The sequence below is a fragment of the Linderina pennispora genome (genome assembly GCF_002104995.1).
Source record: "Linderina pennispora strain ATCC 12442 chromosome Unknown DL89scaffold_201, whole genome shotgun sequence".
NCBI lineage: Eukaryota > Fungi > Kickxellomycota > Kickxellomycetes > Kickxellales > Kickxellaceae > Linderina > Linderina pennispora.
Genome location: NW_024468449.1, coordinates 1 through 17127, shown reverse-complemented (window position 1 = coordinate 17127; position 17127 = coordinate 1). Strand labels below are relative to the sequence as shown.

The 17127-nt window shown below is 52.8% G+C and overlaps 8 protein-coding genes across 8 annotated transcripts; 6 read left to right on the top strand and 2 right to left on the bottom strand.

The window, feature by feature from the left end:
* Positions 1–1723: 1723 nt before the first annotated feature.
* DL89DRAFT_273371 (uncharacterized protein) lies at positions 1724–2713 on the top strand (the record flags this gene model as incomplete). Its single annotated transcript, XM_040889060.1, has 2 exons — positions 1724–2309; positions 2342–2713. Coding segments are annotated over 2 exons (624 nt in total), but the record flags the coding sequence as incomplete, so codon positions are not given.
* Positions 2714–2930: 217 nt separating this feature from the next.
* DL89DRAFT_273370 (uncharacterized protein) lies at positions 2931–3586 on the top strand (the record flags this gene model as incomplete). Its single annotated transcript, XM_040889059.1, has 1 exon — positions 2931–3586. A coding segment is annotated over exon 1 (467 nt), but the record flags the coding sequence as incomplete, so codon positions are not given.
* Positions 3587–3643: 57 nt separating this feature from the next.
* DL89DRAFT_273369 (uncharacterized protein) lies at positions 3644–4606 on the top strand (the record flags this gene model as incomplete). The annotated part of the gene is made up of 4 exons (XM_040889058.1): positions 3644–3866; positions 3927–4004; positions 4029–4222; positions 4250–4606. Coding segments are annotated over 4 exons (609 nt in total), but the record flags the coding sequence as incomplete, so codon positions are not given.
* A 294-nt stretch (positions 4607–4900) lies between these two features.
* On the bottom strand, positions 4901–6156 carry DL89DRAFT_327641 (uncharacterized protein; the record flags this gene model as incomplete). The annotated part of the gene is made up of 4 exons (XM_040891552.1): positions 4901–5077; positions 5121–5346; positions 5378–5478; positions 6112–6156. 4 exons carry the CDS (start codon positions 6154–6156, stop codon positions 4901–4903), a joined length of 549 nt encoding a protein of 182 aa, XP_040738953.1.
* Positions 6157–7292: 1136 nt separating this feature from the next.
* On the top strand, positions 7293–8232 carry DL89DRAFT_214628 (RabGAP/TBC; the record flags this gene model as incomplete). The annotated part of the gene is made up of 2 exons (XM_040884272.1): positions 7293–7524; positions 7706–8232. Coding segments are annotated over 2 exons (759 nt in total), but the record flags the coding sequence as incomplete, so codon positions are not given.
* A 722-nt stretch (positions 8233–8954) lies between these two features.
* DL89DRAFT_93381 (uncharacterized protein) lies at positions 8955–11811 on the top strand. Its single transcript, XM_040892277.1, has 4 exons — positions 8955–9087; positions 9203–9402; positions 9609–10046; positions 10551–11811. Exons 1-4 carry the CDS (start codon positions 9039–9041, stop codon positions 11607–11609), a joined length of 1746 nt encoding a protein of 581 aa, XP_040738951.1. The 5' UTR covers positions 8955–9038; the 3' UTR covers positions 11610–11811.
* An 896-nt stretch (positions 11812–12707) lies between these two features.
* On the bottom strand, positions 12708–13563 carry DL89DRAFT_273367 (DnaJ-domain-containing protein). The gene has a single exon (XM_040889057.1). It carries the CDS (start codon positions 13496–13498, stop codon positions 13118–13120), a length of 381 nt encoding a protein of 126 aa, XP_040738950.1. The 5' UTR covers positions 13499–13563; the 3' UTR covers positions 12708–13117.
* Positions 13564–14038: 475 nt separating this feature from the next.
* Positions 14039–14656, top strand: DL89DRAFT_93371 (uncharacterized protein). Its single transcript, XM_040892276.1, has one exon. It carries the CDS (start codon positions 14098–14100, stop codon positions 14572–14574), a length of 477 nt encoding a protein of 158 aa, XP_040738949.1. The 5' UTR covers positions 14039–14097; the 3' UTR covers positions 14575–14656.
* The last annotated feature ends 2471 nt before the right edge of the window (positions 14657–17127 follow it).

The window sequence follows — 17127 nt, the reverse complement described above, 5'->3', positions numbered from 1 at the left end:
CATATGCTCTGTGCTGCCTCTGGACATAGACCAAGAAATACAAAAAAGACTTGCTGCTTAATCGAAAATCAGCCTTATGCCGGAAAGAATCCTGAAGATGGCTAAAGAATGGCAAAAAAGTGTTTCAAGTGTTCCTTTAGAGCCACATTTCGCACCTTATATTCATGTATCTCTACTGCTGCCTTTTACTGTGAGCTGTTTCTTATGGCAAAAGTGTACTTTAGGGTTGCATACCAACATAGGGCGTAAATGGACATAGCCTTGACCTCTAACCCTGTGGATGCCGTGAAGACCTACAACTGGGGTTTGCCGGTGTGCAACCCTACTGCAAGTTCCATAGCATGTTTGCCAAAAAAGGAAAATGCCGATGTCAAGAACATTCATTGGAAATCTCGTAACCTCGCCAATACATTTCGATGATTCTGGCACATGGTGCATCTTGACTTCACTCCTTGGTGCATTGGTTAGGAACATCAGGGTTTCTACAGAGAATAACTTTTTTCGCTCTCAACCGTACATGGTGTATCATGCCATTACGGAAATCCTGGCACAAGCCAGCCCATGTTGAAGGCGGCGGCAGCAGCAGGTTGCTTACGGATAGCTCCGTTCTCCTGCAGCGAATAAAACTTAACTCATTTGACTGTAATCTTTTCTACTCCACTATTTGCTCTCTACCATCACCATGTTGCCAAGTAACTACACTTTGTTCTATTCAACCACACCTGAGAAGAAGGATGCGTTGCGTTTACGCGGCTGTTATGACACCATCGATGCAGGAGAAAACTTTGCACGAACCACTATATAGGGTCTACGTGAAGTATCCTAATATTATATTCAGCGCGGTGGAAAATATCGTGGACGATGATACAACAGTCATTGCTGGTATCATACCGAACCTCATGACCAAGGAATATACTGAAGGATTGCAATCGTTGATATGCGTACAGAGAAAAGTGCGAGAGTCATCATCAATGGCAGTGTTCAATATTGAACAGCGTGCTACGCAGCTCGGATGGAAGTTCAAGAGATCCAGAAGGTATCAAGTACAAATGGAACACTCCAATACAAGGTGCCAGATGGGAGCTGACTGATGGCAGCGGGTCTGCGTTGCAGCTTTACATTTGGAAAGCACAGACAAGGAACCCTAGAGGTTCTGCCAAACATGGACAGGCAATTATTTATCCTTGCTCGATCTCCCTGGTATTTAGCATCATTGCTGTTAGCAGGCAGGAAAAATATCCACATTTGTTAATCCCGGTATATCAATAAAGTCTGGTTTTAATCTTGACTAATTCCACATGCCGAACATATGTAGTCTTCACTGAACTATTATTTAACCAAATATCTTGGACACAGCACCAGCCTCAATAGCCCATATGTATCAAGGGGCACGCAGCAACATGTGCGGAACATGGCGTTGCCGCCTTGTCGACTGTACAACTACGTGCAATAGCGATCCTTTGGCGACAGCTGCTTCCGAGCAGGTTGTCAACCGCCTTTAGATTTGCAGCCCCAACCGTATGCAAGGCCAGAGATTCGAGAAACATGTGTGCATGCCAAGAACTTTTTTGCTTGCCAAGAACCTGTCAATACATGTTGTCACGTGTGGTCCCAATAGCGAACGGACTGTATTTAATTATATCAACGCCCAATTCATTGGGTGGTATCTACACATCAGCTACCTGCAATTCCAATATCGACAATTCCCGGCTATGGTCGAGTACACCTATTTCTGAGCAACAATCGCACCAATTGCTCCATCTACCATGGAGGATTTACTGACCTTGCTTCGGCACAGGCATCGGGCGAGCTGGCATACACCATTTTTCTTCGGCTTCCTCGTCTTATTATCAGCTCTCATAATCTGGATATATCCGATGATGCAACTGTTGTGCCTGGCATGCTGGTTCATTCTGATGGCAATACGGCTGTTGCTGACGTTAGTCAGGGCAATGGTAGGTCTGCTCAGGTTTCTGTTAAAGGAAAGAGCGTTAAAGTAGCGCAGCGGATTGCAGGCGTCGGCTGGAAGTTCACCGACCCTAATGGGACTAAATACAGATGGGAGGTCTTGCGCAAGGAGAAGCGCTGGGAGCTGCAAGGGCATCGAGGAAAGGCTGTTGCTACCTTTGACAGCAGGCAGTTTTGGAGTGACAACTATGCCAGCTTCATAGTGGACGAGGGTATGGATGAGGACCTACGCATGCTGGTCCTACTATCGTGGGCATTGAGTGCTAAAGCGATTTTTACGAGTAAGACTGTTCCTACAAACAGTGTAGGTGGAGGTGACGACACATTTACCAACGCCATGTGTTGGTGGGTTTTAATATACATCGTTTAACAGATGGTTTATCAGCCTTGTCAAGCACGACAGCTACATGAAGAGTATGACCTCCATACTAATGCATGGCATGTATAATTTGCTGTCAGCTTGATTATACACTGCTGTTGCGAACAGACGCCATCCTGTCAAAGGTACGCAGCCATATTCGCCAAGGGCTTGGCCACACATATTTCTATGCTACATTACTAATCAAAGTACGCTGTTTGCCGGTTGGTATTGTCTCGCCCGGATGTTGGGAACATGGCTTGTTACGAGAAATCAGTGGCGGCTGGTTCCAGAATGCAACACGCATGCACGCCAAGATGCTGTCAAAAAATTGGCCGATACGGACTCCGCATTGTGTGGGTCACATAAAATGTGCACGGGTGACAGGGCTTCACAAGTTAGACTAGCATCACCTTTTATCAACTGCATCTCCGTCTACGCACTTTTTGACTATGGCAATCGAGGAATACACGCTCTTCCTGGGCGACAATCGCAGAAACTGCTCTGTTTACTCTGGCCGCTTTAACAGCATCGAATCCGCACGGGGCTGGGCGAGCTAACCTACAACATATCCTCAAGCCACCTCGGCTTGTTATCAGCTCGCAGCAATTCGATATTTCTGATGATGTAACCTTTGTGCCTGGCATGGCTGCCCGTACTGATGATGGCGGAGAGCCCTTGGCTATCGCCGACGTCAATGGTGCCAACGATAAAGAGGTACGGGTTTCGATTAGCGGTCAACAGACTAGCATCAAGCAGAGAGTGAAAAGCACAGGATGGAAGTTTTCTGACCTGTCAGGCGCCGCATATAAGTGGATAGTTCAAACAAGGAGACAGGCTGGCAGCTGCATGACCGTCGAGGGAATGCAGTTGCTGGTTTTCGATGGCAACCAGTTTTGGTACTGCGGCTACGCAAATTTAACCATAGACGAGAATGTTAGCGAAGAGCTACGCCTGCTTGCACTGCTTTCCTGGGCTCTAAGTGCGATAACTACCTTTGGCAGCAGGCCTGGTAATGGCTCCAAGGCCAGGGTATCTACCACAGTACTGGACATATTGTCGAATACACCGCATCATGAGCACCAAAAATGTTCTAACCGGATTTCTATTAAGCTGGCTGTGGAGTGATTCTAACTCGAGTGCAACGGGAACAGGATGCTTGAGTACTTATTAGTCTGCTACATACTTCAATACCATTCACATTCAAAAACAATGCACAGTCGGAAGGATGGAACAGTGGCGCAGGTGCCTGCCTGCTGGCTGGGCGCCAAGACGCACTGTCATGTTACTCCGCTGTGAGATCTGGAGATATGCAGCGGCCTCTCCCGGATTCCGATTTATTACGCTTTGACAGGCGATCACGGTGACCTGCAGTTGAAAATGTGCCACAAAGAAACGGCTTTGTGGACCGGTCATAATGCGGTCCATGGAACATCTCTGGGATCTTCGGGAGGTGGGGAAATCACAGGCTGGGGGCGTTACCCCTTCTTTTGCTCCTTTCCCTGCCTTGTGCACCAGTATCCCCCATTTCTGTTCCTCAGTTCTTCACCTCATCCTTAATACACCCTCATCACTTTCACCCATGTCAGCCATACATGAGTATACGCTGATAGAGAACGGGACATTCAGTGCGTTGGCGTCTACCCGGGAGTACACAAAAGCAGCTCACATGCAGAGAGTACCACCACACCGTGCTACACAGTCGTATGCCAAACACTGCCAGTATATTTGTACCAGGGGAGCACACGTTCCGGTGACCATGCAGAATACGAGGCACACCCGGTGCTGCTATCGCATGTGGCAGATATCCATGGGCCAGGGTTCGACGGGTGGTTCCAGGCAACCTCAAAGCACTACGAGTTTATTGATCTGCGGGGGCGGCTCCTGAAGTGGAGCGTGAGGCTACTGTCGCGGACATGGAAGTTGACAGACCAGCAGGGCGAGATCGTTGCGTACTTCCGGCGGGTGGGCCGAGCCTGCGGCGTATTGGAACTGTGGAAATTGTGCGGGCTGAGGATCTGGCTCAGCTACCGCTGATAATCCTGTCGTGGCGGCTCGTGGAACTGCATAGGTACATGAACGACCGGTCCGTGAAGGTGTGGGCGACAACAGATCCCGCTGCAGAAGGACACCAACGAACAGGAGATCAGTGGGGTGGGGCCAGTTTATGTAGAAGAGCAGGAGAAGCGCTGGGTTTGGCCGAATTTTGTAGTAATTTTCAATTCCTCTGGAGGTTCCACGTAGAAACTCTTTTTTGCATGTTTTATTTCTCCAAAAACCAATCGAAACTTCGAGGTAAGAAGGAGTGGTGGCAAATCAAAAGTGTACTCCAACGAATACAAAAGCTGGGCATAATCGTAATTATGACATGACACATGTGGTAATCGTTCAACCTGGAACAGGAGTGAAATCAAATGTGTATATGCGATTTAGGGCATGCACTGGTTTAAGGTTGCATTGCCAGGGCATTGGGGGGTTTTTGGTACCATGTCTAATAATGCTGTAATGTATTTATTTGATTCATACTTCTGAGATGAGTGGCAAGATTGGACAAATTATACACGAATGAGGCTCTTAGATGGATCCAGAAAGAATGCATGCAGCGGCAACAGCCACAGCGCACGCAGCCACCGACCTGCCCACATTGCCCGTATTGGCGTGGAGGTCCCCGGGCGTCTCTGCTGATTCCTCCTGCTGCGTGGAGAGACTATCGGTGCGCAGCTCAGCGCTCCGGGAAGGCGATGACACAGACTGGCCCAGGATGCACGCCAGATGGAGCAGGGTTGGGGGATACTTCCTGGCCAAAGTTGAACAGGCTCGACATACGCTCTAGAATTGACGCTGGAATGGTCTGCGATTGACGAAGCAGAGTCCTGGACAGCTGTGGGCTGGCTCTGGGGTTGGGTGGTGCCGGTGGGCTGTTGCAGATTGGTGTTGGGCCTGCTTCCAGGCTGCTGGCTAGTGTCATTGGGTTGCTGCTGACCAGGGCTACCAAATGGCGGCTGTCTGCTACCAGAGGGCTGTTGGAAATCTCCAGCAGAAAGCAGGGACTGGCCGTTGCCGTCAAATGGGAACAGCCCGGCAGCATCGCCAGGATCAGAAATCGGCTGCTGGGCACTGGTGTCAAATGGTGGCTGTCCGGCGCCATCGCCCTGGAGAGATCCTGGGATGACAGCACTATTGCCAGAAGGATCTGTGGCGATCTGGCGCTGGCTCAATGACAATGCGACTGGGGAGAAGTAGACAAGGGAGAGCAGAGTGGCGGGGCATTTCATTTCCTGTATTGCAAGTGGGATTCAAGGGGATGCGTGGCCGAATGCAAATAAGTCTAATGGGGAATTGGATTGCAGCTTGTGTAAGGCAATGTAGGAACGGTGGGGAGAGGATATACAGGCGCACCCTCTTTTATTTGCAGCATGGACGGACGGGGAGGATCCTGGAGCCAGTATAGTGCGTGGAGAGGCTGGATTGTCCATGATGATGAGCAGTAGCGGGTGATGCATCTCAGAAACAACAACCGGCCAGCCTCGCAAGCGTGATGAAAGGGATAGATATCAGCAGCAGCAGGCGCGGGAGATCTGGGGAGGGATCACAATGGATTCGGGAACTCGGATCCTGGAATGCACGAAAACGAGTCGGGTTGGCGCAGGTAGGCTCATGGGCCGAGGCTCACGTGGCCTGCGGACAAGGCGCAGTCCCGAACTGAAAAATTGGGGTGCGTGGAGGATCACCCGGGGAGGAGCTGCATTGAGCGCTGGAAAAAGCCTAAAACAGAGCGCGCTGACTGGCTGAGAGATCAAGCCGTAGAGGCGTGGTGCCAGCGCTGACATGGTGGGGAGGCTGATCCTGCTGGCGAAAAAAGACAAAGACAAAGGAAATGCGCGACGGCGCGATGGAGGGGAAGCCAGGTTTGGGCATGCATGGCTGGGCTTGCATGCGAATTGAATGGCAATTGCGCGCAGAGGGGTTGAAAAGGGCTGGGGATCGCCATGGACACATAAATGCGCAAAGGCTCCTTCCCACTCCAGAGCCAGGCAGGCTGACACGGCAATATAGAGCGCGGGGCCGGTGGGTGGGCAGAGAATGACAGAGTTTCTCGCAGCTGTCTGTCCGCACGCCAAGGGGGCGCTTGTAGACTAGTGCAGCGGCTGGCGTGCGGAGAGGGGCCAGAAAAGGGATAAAAGGCTAGCGTCTATTGTGCGTGCTACATTCCAGGAACCAGCAAAAAAGTCAGGTCCTCTCTTTATTCCGCTCAAATTATAAAAATACACAAAACTTTCTCGCACCCTTTCACTTCTCTTAATCCCCTCTTCGCATTGCACCTTTCCCAAGGTGTTTTATTATTTCTCTTAACGCTACGACCTTTTTACGCACACCCGATATCTATTTTATTCGTATTCAGTCTGTATGTACATGCGCAAAACAACACCCACAACGCACCGGCGCGGACTGACACCACGGGTGCTGGAGCTGAGCCGGCAGCTCAATGGTATTGAGTTCAAAGAGCCGGTGGGCAGCGAGGAGGCAGTGGGGAGTCCGCGGGTACCGTCGGCATACAGGGCCTCGCCTCCGGTGAGCCACGACAGCGGGCTGCGGCTGCGCGAGCGGCTGCGAGTACCAGTCAGCGAGCCTGGGGATCTACGGGGGCTGGAGCTGGTGGAGCCGGCGCGCGTGGACACAACGTACCGGGGAGGCGGCCGAGTCGTCGGACTACCGGCAGCGGCGGCGAGGTGGCGACTCGATCGGGTCTGACATAAGCTCGGTGGAGCAAGCGCTAGAGGGGCGGACGATCACGATCCCGCCGTTTCTGGCAACGCTGGGGGCGGGCGAGGGCGAGCCGGCGGAGCGGGCGCCGCTGCTGGCAGAGACGCGCAAGCTGGCGGCATTGCAGCGGCGGGTGCATGAGAGCTGGAGCGAGGTGGGCGCGTCGATGCGGGCGGTGCGGGTGCTGGTGGTGAGCAACGGCGGGCTGCCGGCGGTAGACCAGCAGGCGCGTGGGCGGCTGTGGCTGGCGATGCTGGAGGTGCGGGCGACGGGTGTCGAGGGCTACGAGCGAGCGCTGGGGCTGTGCCCGTCGGCGTGTGCGGGTAAAATCAACAACGACGCGTTCCGCACGCTGGCAGGCGACAGCGAGTTCCGCAAGACCGTCACCACTGAGTCGGTGGTCCGGGTGCTGAATGCGCTGCTGAGCGCCCCGGGTAAGTGAATAGTGCAGGCGGGGGCAGGGCGGTCTATTGGACCGGGGGGATGTAGTGTGGGCGGAGTTTGCGTAATTGCTAGGCGCCTCCCCATGCGGGCTTCTCTGAAGCAGCCTGCAACCATCGATACTACACTGAAAGCTGAGTTTGTTTATCTTTTTTACCCTCGTAGATCGGTCAGCCAGCGATCCCCCGCGGTATGTGCAGGGCATGAACACACTATTGGCACCGTTCCTGTATGTGATGGACGAGAGCGCTGCGTTCTATGCGTTCCGCCAGTTTCTTCGCAACGAGTGTCCGCTTTACGCGCGGCCGTCGCTGCCGGGCGTCCATGCGTGTGTGCAGCTGGTGGACGAGTGCCTGGCGTTTGTGGACCCACAGCTGTACTCGCATCTGCGGCGACACGGCGCAGTGGCCAAAATCTACGCGTTCCCAGCAGCGATGACGCTGAGCGCCAATGTGGGTCCGCTGCGCCAGGTCGTGCGGCTGTGGGACTTTCTGCTGGCGTTCGGTGTGCATCTGAACGTGGTCTGCATCGTGGCCCAGCTGCTGTCGATGCGTGAGCTCCTGGCCACGACGACCTCGCCGATGCTGTTCCTGCGGTCGTTTCCGCCGCTGCGGGCTGCGAGTGTGATCCGCCGCACGCGCGAGCTGTACGAGCTTCTGCCGGAGCCGCTGCGGCGCCGCATCAAGCGCCATGCCCACGACCCGGCGCTGGCCGAGCTTCTGGCCGGAGCCCCGCCGGTGGCCGACCCGGCGGAGAGCTCTCTGAAGCGCGACCACTCGCCGCAGCTGGGCAGCCCCTGCAACAGCAATGCCAGCAGCCGCAAGTCGAGCGGGTCGGGGCGCCCGCGTGCCAAGACGTTTACCAGCGGCCAGAAGCGCATCCGGACGACGGGGGCATATGGCGAGCTGGGGCTGGGCATTGCGAGGCCCGCGCAGCCGCATGTTGGGTCGGTGAATGCCCGGCGCGGGAAGCGGCTGGTGGCGGGCTCCGAGGCCCTGTGGCTGCTGGAGCGCCGTCTGTCGGCCGAGTTCGAACCCCCCCGCGTTGTGGAGGGCGAGCAGTGACTTTTGTGGTGGTTTCGGATGGTCTTTCCGAGAGTTGGCTGGCTGCGATGTGGGGCCCCACACGCAGCTACTCCAGCCCTCTCCTCGGCATTGCTCCCATCCCGGCGATTTGGCCACCGGTTTTTTCAACCCATGTATTGGCTGCACATGGCCTGATCTTGATTGGATCCTCCCCCACATCTCCCTTGGTTTCTTTTGTCGTATGTGGCCGATCTTTCTTTCCTCCTCGCGGCTTGGTGGTCTTGCAGCCATTATGCATTGCGAAAATTTGTAAACCTAGAAGCTCCTCTTTCCTTTTTCCTCCTCACCTCTTTTATTGCATTTTTGTTTTCTAAAAATACGGCGTTTTTATTATCATTATTCCCCGTCCGCCTTCAATTCGTGCTAATTTAACGACCTCTGCACACCCAAAAACACCTGGCCTTTTACTTGTTTTGTGCATTATGACAACCTTTGAGAGCATTCCAGTAACAGCAACCTCTCGCCGCAAAGGTAACAACACTGCCTCCACGCTGCTTGCCAGCCTTCCATTGCTAGTCTTCCATTGCCAGCAGCATGCAGAAAACACCCTAGCATACACCTCACCCACCCGCATTTGTTGCTATAGAAATGAGCTATCGCCCGGTCAGCGGCCTGTCGGATGTTGATAGCATAGCCAGCGATGCCGACGACGAGGATGCGTTATTCGGGCCCGCGTCCAATGCAGAGTTTCGCAGAATGCAGGCCCACGACGAGCACCGCCGGAGGACCCAGGTGTTGATGCTATTGCCGCTGGACGACGTATACTTCAACACCCCAGAGCACGAGGTACGCCGTTCTGCTATTTCCTATTCCAGACATCCTCCCACCCGCACTTTCTCTATTCATTACAGCTTTTCACAATCACCAGCAGAGCGACTATTGTCGCCTGTGGGTTTTTATTTTCTCGCTCACATACCTTTTGTGTTCTCTGACTGCTGATTGTTGCCACCACCGCTTTTCTTTCTCTCTCTCTCTCTCTCTCTCTCTTGTAGGCGAGCGCAGTCAAGCTACAAGCGTGGTGGAGGAGCATAATGGCCCAGAGACAGTACATGCGCATGCGCAGCAGCGCTTTATTAATACAGCGGATCGCCCGTGGTGCGCTTGCACGTCGCACATTCCGCCGCCGCCGCCACGAATTGCAGCAGCTGGCATTCAAGGGCTCGGTCAGTGCGCGTCGCCGCAAGGACCAGGGGTGGGTGCCACCGCCACTGGCCTATTCGCGGTCCGAGCCGCCATTGTCGCGGTCCGAGCCAATGATCTCCTCACCACCGGCCTTCGCCGCCTCCAACGCATCTGCCGCTACAATCGAGACCACCAAGGTCCGTCGCGGCCGGTCCATTCGCAACTGGTTCCAGCGGTCATCGCCACCTAGCGACACCAGCGACAATGCCCGCCCAATTCACAACAGCAACCACCATCACCATCCACAGGTAAATACCACACACCACCGGTCATCCACAAATCGCGCCACGCGATTGATTTCCCGCATCTTCTCCACACTAACTCCCAGCAGGCGCTCCTCCGCCAACCATGCTGCCACCACTGTCAATATTGTTGTTCATGCCGCTGCCGAGGCCGCCGCCACTGTGCTTGACCGCCCCGCCTCCCGGCCCATTTCCAAACAGCAGAAGAAGCACCTGAAACGTGCCCGCCGCTACCTGCTGCTCTTGGGCACGCGCCTGGCTGCGCTGTCGCCGCGCAGCCAGCGCAGCATGGTTGTGTGCTCGGCTGCCGGCGGCATGTTAAGCCAGTCACTTTTGTCAGTCAATGATCCTTCCTTGGTGTCAATCAGCAGCAGCCCGCGCCTGAGCATCCATCTGTCCAAAGACACCCTCCATTTGCACCACTCCCAATCTACCCAGCTCTTCCCCGCATCCACAACCACCATTCCACTCTCCACCCTATTAACCCAACCACCAAATTCCACCCCACAGCAGCCCGACACCGACCCGCCAGCGTCTCCGACGACACTCAAGCCCAAACGCTCGATTCTCCGCGCCAAAATCGGCCTACTGGGCAGGCAGTCGCCAAGATCGCCGGAACATGCACCTATGAGTGCCCCTGCGGAACGCGTCCCGATGGTCACTGCGCGTGTCTACCCGGTCGTCGAAATCGACAAGCGGTCGGAGGAAATCAGCCTGCCACAATCCCCACCAATGTCTATACGGTCTGTGCAGGCTGCCGCAAAGCCCCACATGATGCCACCGGTCCACCAGCCAACCGACCACAACGACATGCATTCCGGAAACTCTGCACGGCCACTGCACGTCCATGGATTCCAGAAGACTCGGGCGCAGCCGCCAATAGAGCCAGTCCATAGCACGCAGTCGGACGAGGACCCGCTGGAGCAAGGCAGCAGCAGGATCGCCGTCGACAGCAGCGAGGAGAGCGAGACATGTAACGCAACCCACGGCACCACAGTGGACTCGTCGATGCCGTTCATTCCGTTAAAGTCCAGCACACCAAATGTAGAAGCAGCTGATATGGCAGACAAGTCGGAGGACGATGACATGCCGTTGGGCGATCTTGCACGCAGCAGCAACGAGTCCAGCGCGGTATCGCCCATGGCCATCGACGAGGAGTCGGCAGAGAATGGCCCAGAGACGCCTGTCCGGCAGGCACGCAAAATAACCGATGCCAATCTGGTCAGCGACATTGATTTCAAAGACAGCCCGGCCACTGCCTCGCCGACAATCGCGCATATCGACAGCCTGTTCCAGATGGCCGACGAAAACATGGCCGCTGCGCAGCAGGTGCAAATGAAGCACGATGGCGAGGAGCTTTCGCCGCGGCTGTCACTGCGGCTATCGGCCAATGCATCGACGTTCAACAATTTCAACATCTCTGCCTTTGCGCCTTCCACTGAACCCATTATTGAGAGCGCCGAGGCTTCGCTGCAAGACTCTGAGGACAGCCCGCGCGCCGCCCTGCGTCCACAGTCGACCCAGAACCCAAATCCGCAGAGAACGACACGAACAGCATGGCATCAGTAGCATCGAAGCCAGTGGACGCAGAGGAGAACCAGGAGGAAATAGAGGAGACCCCGGCGCTGGCACGGCTGCGGTCGCTGCGGGCACGTCGTCTGGGCCAGGCAGTCACCACAAGCACAGCAGCTGATCCAGAGACTTCCGGCAGCCGGCGGTTCCGTGCCACACAGACCCTGCCAAAGGCCAAGCACGTGGCCCAGAAGCCGCTGTCGAAAATGGGGCCCCTGCAGCTGGACCGGCTGACGAAACTCAACACCAGGCGCAACTCGACGTACCTTACATGCAAGATCGAGAAATACACTGTCGAAAAGGAAGGCGACCGGCCGCCGTCACCCTCGTCGATGATGCAGGAGCGCGCGCTGCTGCGACGTGTGGCACGCGGTGAGATCAACGAGGACGGCGACTATGTTTATGCCAGCGGCTTGGACGACGACGACTCGGCGAGCGACGTGTCCATGGCCAGCGCAGAGCTGCCAGACGACACAGTGGGACTGGGCGTGGCCAATCTGCCGGTTGCCGCCAATGCCGCGATCCACGAGCTGGTTGAGACCCGCCCATTGACGCCCGCCGACGACCTGTCCGACACTGACATGGCAGCTATGCCGGGCTCCGGCAGGGCATTACTGGAGGGGTTCCAAGAGGCTGGATCTGTGGAACCCAGCGACAGCAGCGATGCACATGACGGCAGCAAGCGCAAATCAATCGAACTGCCGCGTCTACCGTCAGTCGATGTGGGCAGCAAGAAGCAGCGCCGGCGACAGCGCATCCAGTGGGGAAGCTGCGATACCCTCACGGCCACACGTCTGCTCGGCCGCCTGCCGGTACCCAATGCCCTAGGCGAGTACGCGGGAATGCCCGGCAAGCCCATCTTATTGCGCGACGTGCCCGTCCCCGACGACCCCGAGACCAACCAGCCCTCGAGCAAGCGTGTGCCTGCCAGCAATAACCTGAAAATCGTCCGTGTCGCCTGCATCACATATCCAAATAGCACCAACCCCGAGGAATTTGACTCGGACGAGTCCGACGAGGACCTCATGGATGACGACGAAGAGTATGTGCCGAGGCGATCGGCGAGCCGCAAAAAATAGCATACTTTTTAAATACCTTAGACCATTGAGATAATATTTATTTTCATTCACTCGGAGATATGGTAGCTGAGCTCTTGGGCGTCGGCCAGTATGTCGCCGATCCGCGCCTGTGCATCCTGCACCTGTGGGTGGGAGGCCCGGACCTGGTGGACGGTAGTGACCAGCGCATCGAGGTTCTGCATGCATGCAGTGCTGAGCGCCGGGCCCGCGAGCACTTCCTTGCCCACCGCCTCCACATGTCTAGCACCGAGCTCCCTGATGCTCTTCATATCGGGCTCGCCTCCCTTCAAGTCCTCGAGTATCTGATCAAACGAAAGTGGCATACTGAGTGGAATTTAGCATTACGCCTCCTAAATAACTACTATTCACACGCAAAAATTATCCGCAGACCGCCGCCCAGTAAAGCTATTACGGGCAACGCAAACCTCATATCTCGTAGTTGCGGAACCGCTCATACAGATCCGGCACGCGGTTCCCCTGCTCGCGCCACTCCCACCACTGGCGGGCGCTGCTATCGGAGATTGCGCGCTGGCCACTGAAGCTCCAGTGCACCGCATGTGCCTGCGCCGTCTGTCTGTATTTCTCAAACGGCACCGGCACCCTGCTGGCGCGCCAGCGGTCGTACAGCGCGCGCTGCTTTTCGTCGCCTAGAACCTCGTGGGCTGCGCGGATCTTCTCCCAGAGCGCGGATTTCTCGGTCTTGTCCGGATGGTGTCGTTTGGCCAGCTTGTAGTACTGTGTATGGATGTCAGCAAGCGAGGAGTGTGGGGCACACTCGAGGATGTCGTAAAAATCTAAATCATCCATTATTATTTTATAGCGAGGCAAAAAGTGGGAGTGCTGTTAACGTGCAGGCTGTAAAGCGGTAAGAGGGGTTTTGCTAATGCAAGGCGGAGTGCAGTTCACGAGGCGTAAATATGCGGCACGTGGGAAAAAATTATGCCATTTTTTCTTTTCCTGCTGTGCTTGCGGGGGTGCGGCATTTCCAGGCCTATTCTTGCAGAGAGGCGCGGTGATTGCATTTGCGTTGGCGCGCGTTTGATTAGATTACCCCTTGCACTGATGCATGTAGCAGACATTCCCTCATGTACCTTGGCCCCATGGCCAACATTCAGACAAACGAGTGTTTATCGGCATGTATTGAGGAAGGTACCTGTAGAGCCAACTGAGGGGGAAAGTGGACTGTCGGGCGCTTGGGCCTTTTTATCTGTAGTCAATCTTGAGCATGGTAGCACAGGGCGGCACTTGCGGCCTAATGCCAGCACCCATGACCATGAGGGTATCTAGGGTCGGCTGTTGGTGTGCTAGAGAGTTGCCAGGCAGGTGGACCTTTGCCTCGGGTAGTCCCTTTTTTTGAACCACTGCAGTACTCTGCTGGTCAATTTTTACCGATAGCAGTGGCTACTATGGCTGCTGTAGAGCCAGGTGCAGCCGCATCTGCTACACACGCGGTTGTACAGGTGACCCTCGATCGTCGCCTGGGCAACACGATATTTTGGCACGATAACGCATGCCAAGAGGTGGGCGATCGTCCTGGAAGGTATCGTTGGAAAAAAGAATGCAGCACCATGGAGAATCGTCACACGAAACCTGGCACCTGGTTTTATTCTACCTACGCATTCTTCGCTATGCCTTGCAAGGCCACTATAAAACAGCGCTCTTGCAACCACAGGCCACCACTTCTCCCATCTTTCTTCATACCATCGATAACTAGTCTTTTAATTATGAGCAGCCAAGCATATAGTATTTTCAAACGCAAGGGGTCAAAGGGCTGGCACGTCTTTGACGGCCACGTGGACACCGTGGCGCAAGCTCGGATGTATGGCCAGCTCTGCTACACGCTGGGCTCGGAGCCACCAAGATCACGCTCTCCACCGCCATAGCAGACTTTGATGATGGCGAGTGCACTCTGTTCGACACCACCACCATTCCCCTATCATTGACCGGCCAAGAGCTTCTGGTAGCTAACTCTGATGCATTCGTCACCAGCTTTGCTATCATCCACGGGCCGAACACACGGATTGAAGCAAACAAGCGCGTCAAGGGCATGGGCTGGAAGTTCACTGATGCATCAGACACAAAATACAAGTGGGCGGTCGATATGCGCACAATGAAGTGGGAGTTGCAAAACAGCAGAGGCACTGTAGCGACTTTCAGCGCTGGGCTCTTTGATACTCAGGGGGTTGGGCATTTATCAGTAGAGCCAGGTGTTGATCGGGAGATGATCGAGGTTGTTTTGATCACATGGGGTTTGGTGGCTAGGAGTGTTATGTACCGTGAGGCGATGGAGAAGTTGAAATATTCTACGTTTGATGGCGATATTCCAGGTTTTTAGGCACTCCTCCGCAACCAGTGTCACAGAGTGCCTATTCAAATCGGTTTGTCTGTGTCTGTGCCACACTTTGATTTAATATATTAAATAGATGTGATCACAATTAATTTAGTATTATTTACAGTTGTTGTGCTCAATGAATATGTGGAGACTTTAAAGGATCATTTTAGTACTGAAGCGAGAAAAGGGAATAGCCTCTGATAAGCTGCACAGACGGCTGTATTGAAAATACCCCTGCGCAAACTCATCAAGATGCTACCTCTATAGTGTAGGTTGTAGTGGAGCTCATATTAGTGGCTGGCTTACTGTCACCTGATTTGGTTGATGTATTGATATCAGGGATAGCTGCAGTAGGTATATAACACAGTCTTTAGTTGCCTATATTGGAAACCATTAATAGATATAATAGTTCAAAGGAACTAAAATTTTAATTAGCATAACTAAATAATAAATAGGAAATTATCTACTACTAACTAATAAAATAATAAAATCCAAATTATTGAGGGTTATTCTTAGATATAAATTTTAGTAATTTGTAATTTAGTTATTAGAATAATTATTTTCAGCATAATTATTTTTCTACTAAATATTTTCAGTATAGTTATTATTAATTATTATATCTAGAATGTTTCTATACTTAGAAATGATTACTAACTAGAAAGAAAAAACTTGTATATTTAGGGTTAATTACCTAGTTTAGTAACCATGAATAACCCTCTATTAGTTCATAGTATAATGGCTAGGGTCTAGTAGTTTGGCTGCCAGTTAGTAAGTATTACTACAGTAGCAATTAGGGGGATATGCTTTATCTATATATATTTATTACTAGTATATATATGGAGTAGATCACCAGCATAATTACACTATACTTCAGTGACAATTCTATACACTATGTTCTTACTTATAATATCAGTATTGACTTGCACAAAATAGAGAGCAGCAGAGGCAGATATAGGCATTGCTTAGTGACTACAGGCTACAAATGACCAGGCTAAGGAACAGCTATTCTACCTATACTGGTACCAGAATTAATTACATATTTATGACCTTATCAAATGCAGAGGCTGGTGCTTATGCTACAGTCTCAAAGTTTCCACTATCCACTCTGGCTTTGTATAAACTTATGCAATGAGACTTTAATGCCTTAGATCATTAAATGACAGATATTAGTCTATAATACCACTTGGCCATTTATCAATAATATAACGAGCCTACTTGTAATGGTAAGAAGAATATCTAAAGTACAAAGTGGAAGGTAATAGAAGTAAAGAAATATATGTACGAAATAATGGCTGGATGATTTACAATTATCACATCGTTGCGCACCCGCTGCGGTTGTCCCTGACGTTGACATGTCAGCCGAAGTCAGGTGACAGCAAGCCAGGCCACCAACGAGAGCCCTGCTACAGCCTACAATATGGAGGCAGAGTCTAGCCTCTGATAAGTTGCACAGACGGCCAATATTGAAAACTCCTCTGCGCAACTCGTCTATTCGCTTTTCTCTGTTTTCTTCAGTATTGAATATAACTTTTAAAATCCCCACACATTCAACATAACATAACTGCCGAACTGCCAATGCAACTATATAGAATTCGCCGATCAATTGATAATGATGGGATTAGCAAAAGGGGATTGATGTGTTTGTATTTTGAGTAAAAGAATAAACCTGTGGAAACAATCTGTATCTCTGTCACATACGGCCTTTTATCTGTGCGTCCTGGGGTGTGCTTTGTTCCCTCGTGGCTAGTCTCACGTGCCATACACTACAGGATTGTCGAGGGGAGTGCCTAATCGCGTCTCGCTTTGCAAGACGCATTAAGCTGCAACCTCAGCTACGGCTTTTTTTTTTGAACCACTGCAGTACTCTGCTGGTCAATTTTTACCGATAGCAGTGGCTACTATGGCTGCTGTAGAGCCAGGTGCAGCCGCATCTGCTACACACGCGGTTGTACAGGTGACCCTCGATCGTCGCCTGGGCAACACGATATTTGGCACGATAACGCATGCCAAGAGGTGGGTGATCGTCCTGGAAGGTATCGTTGGAAAAAAGAATGCAGCACCACGGAGAATCATCACACAAAATCTTGCATCTGGTTTTATTCTA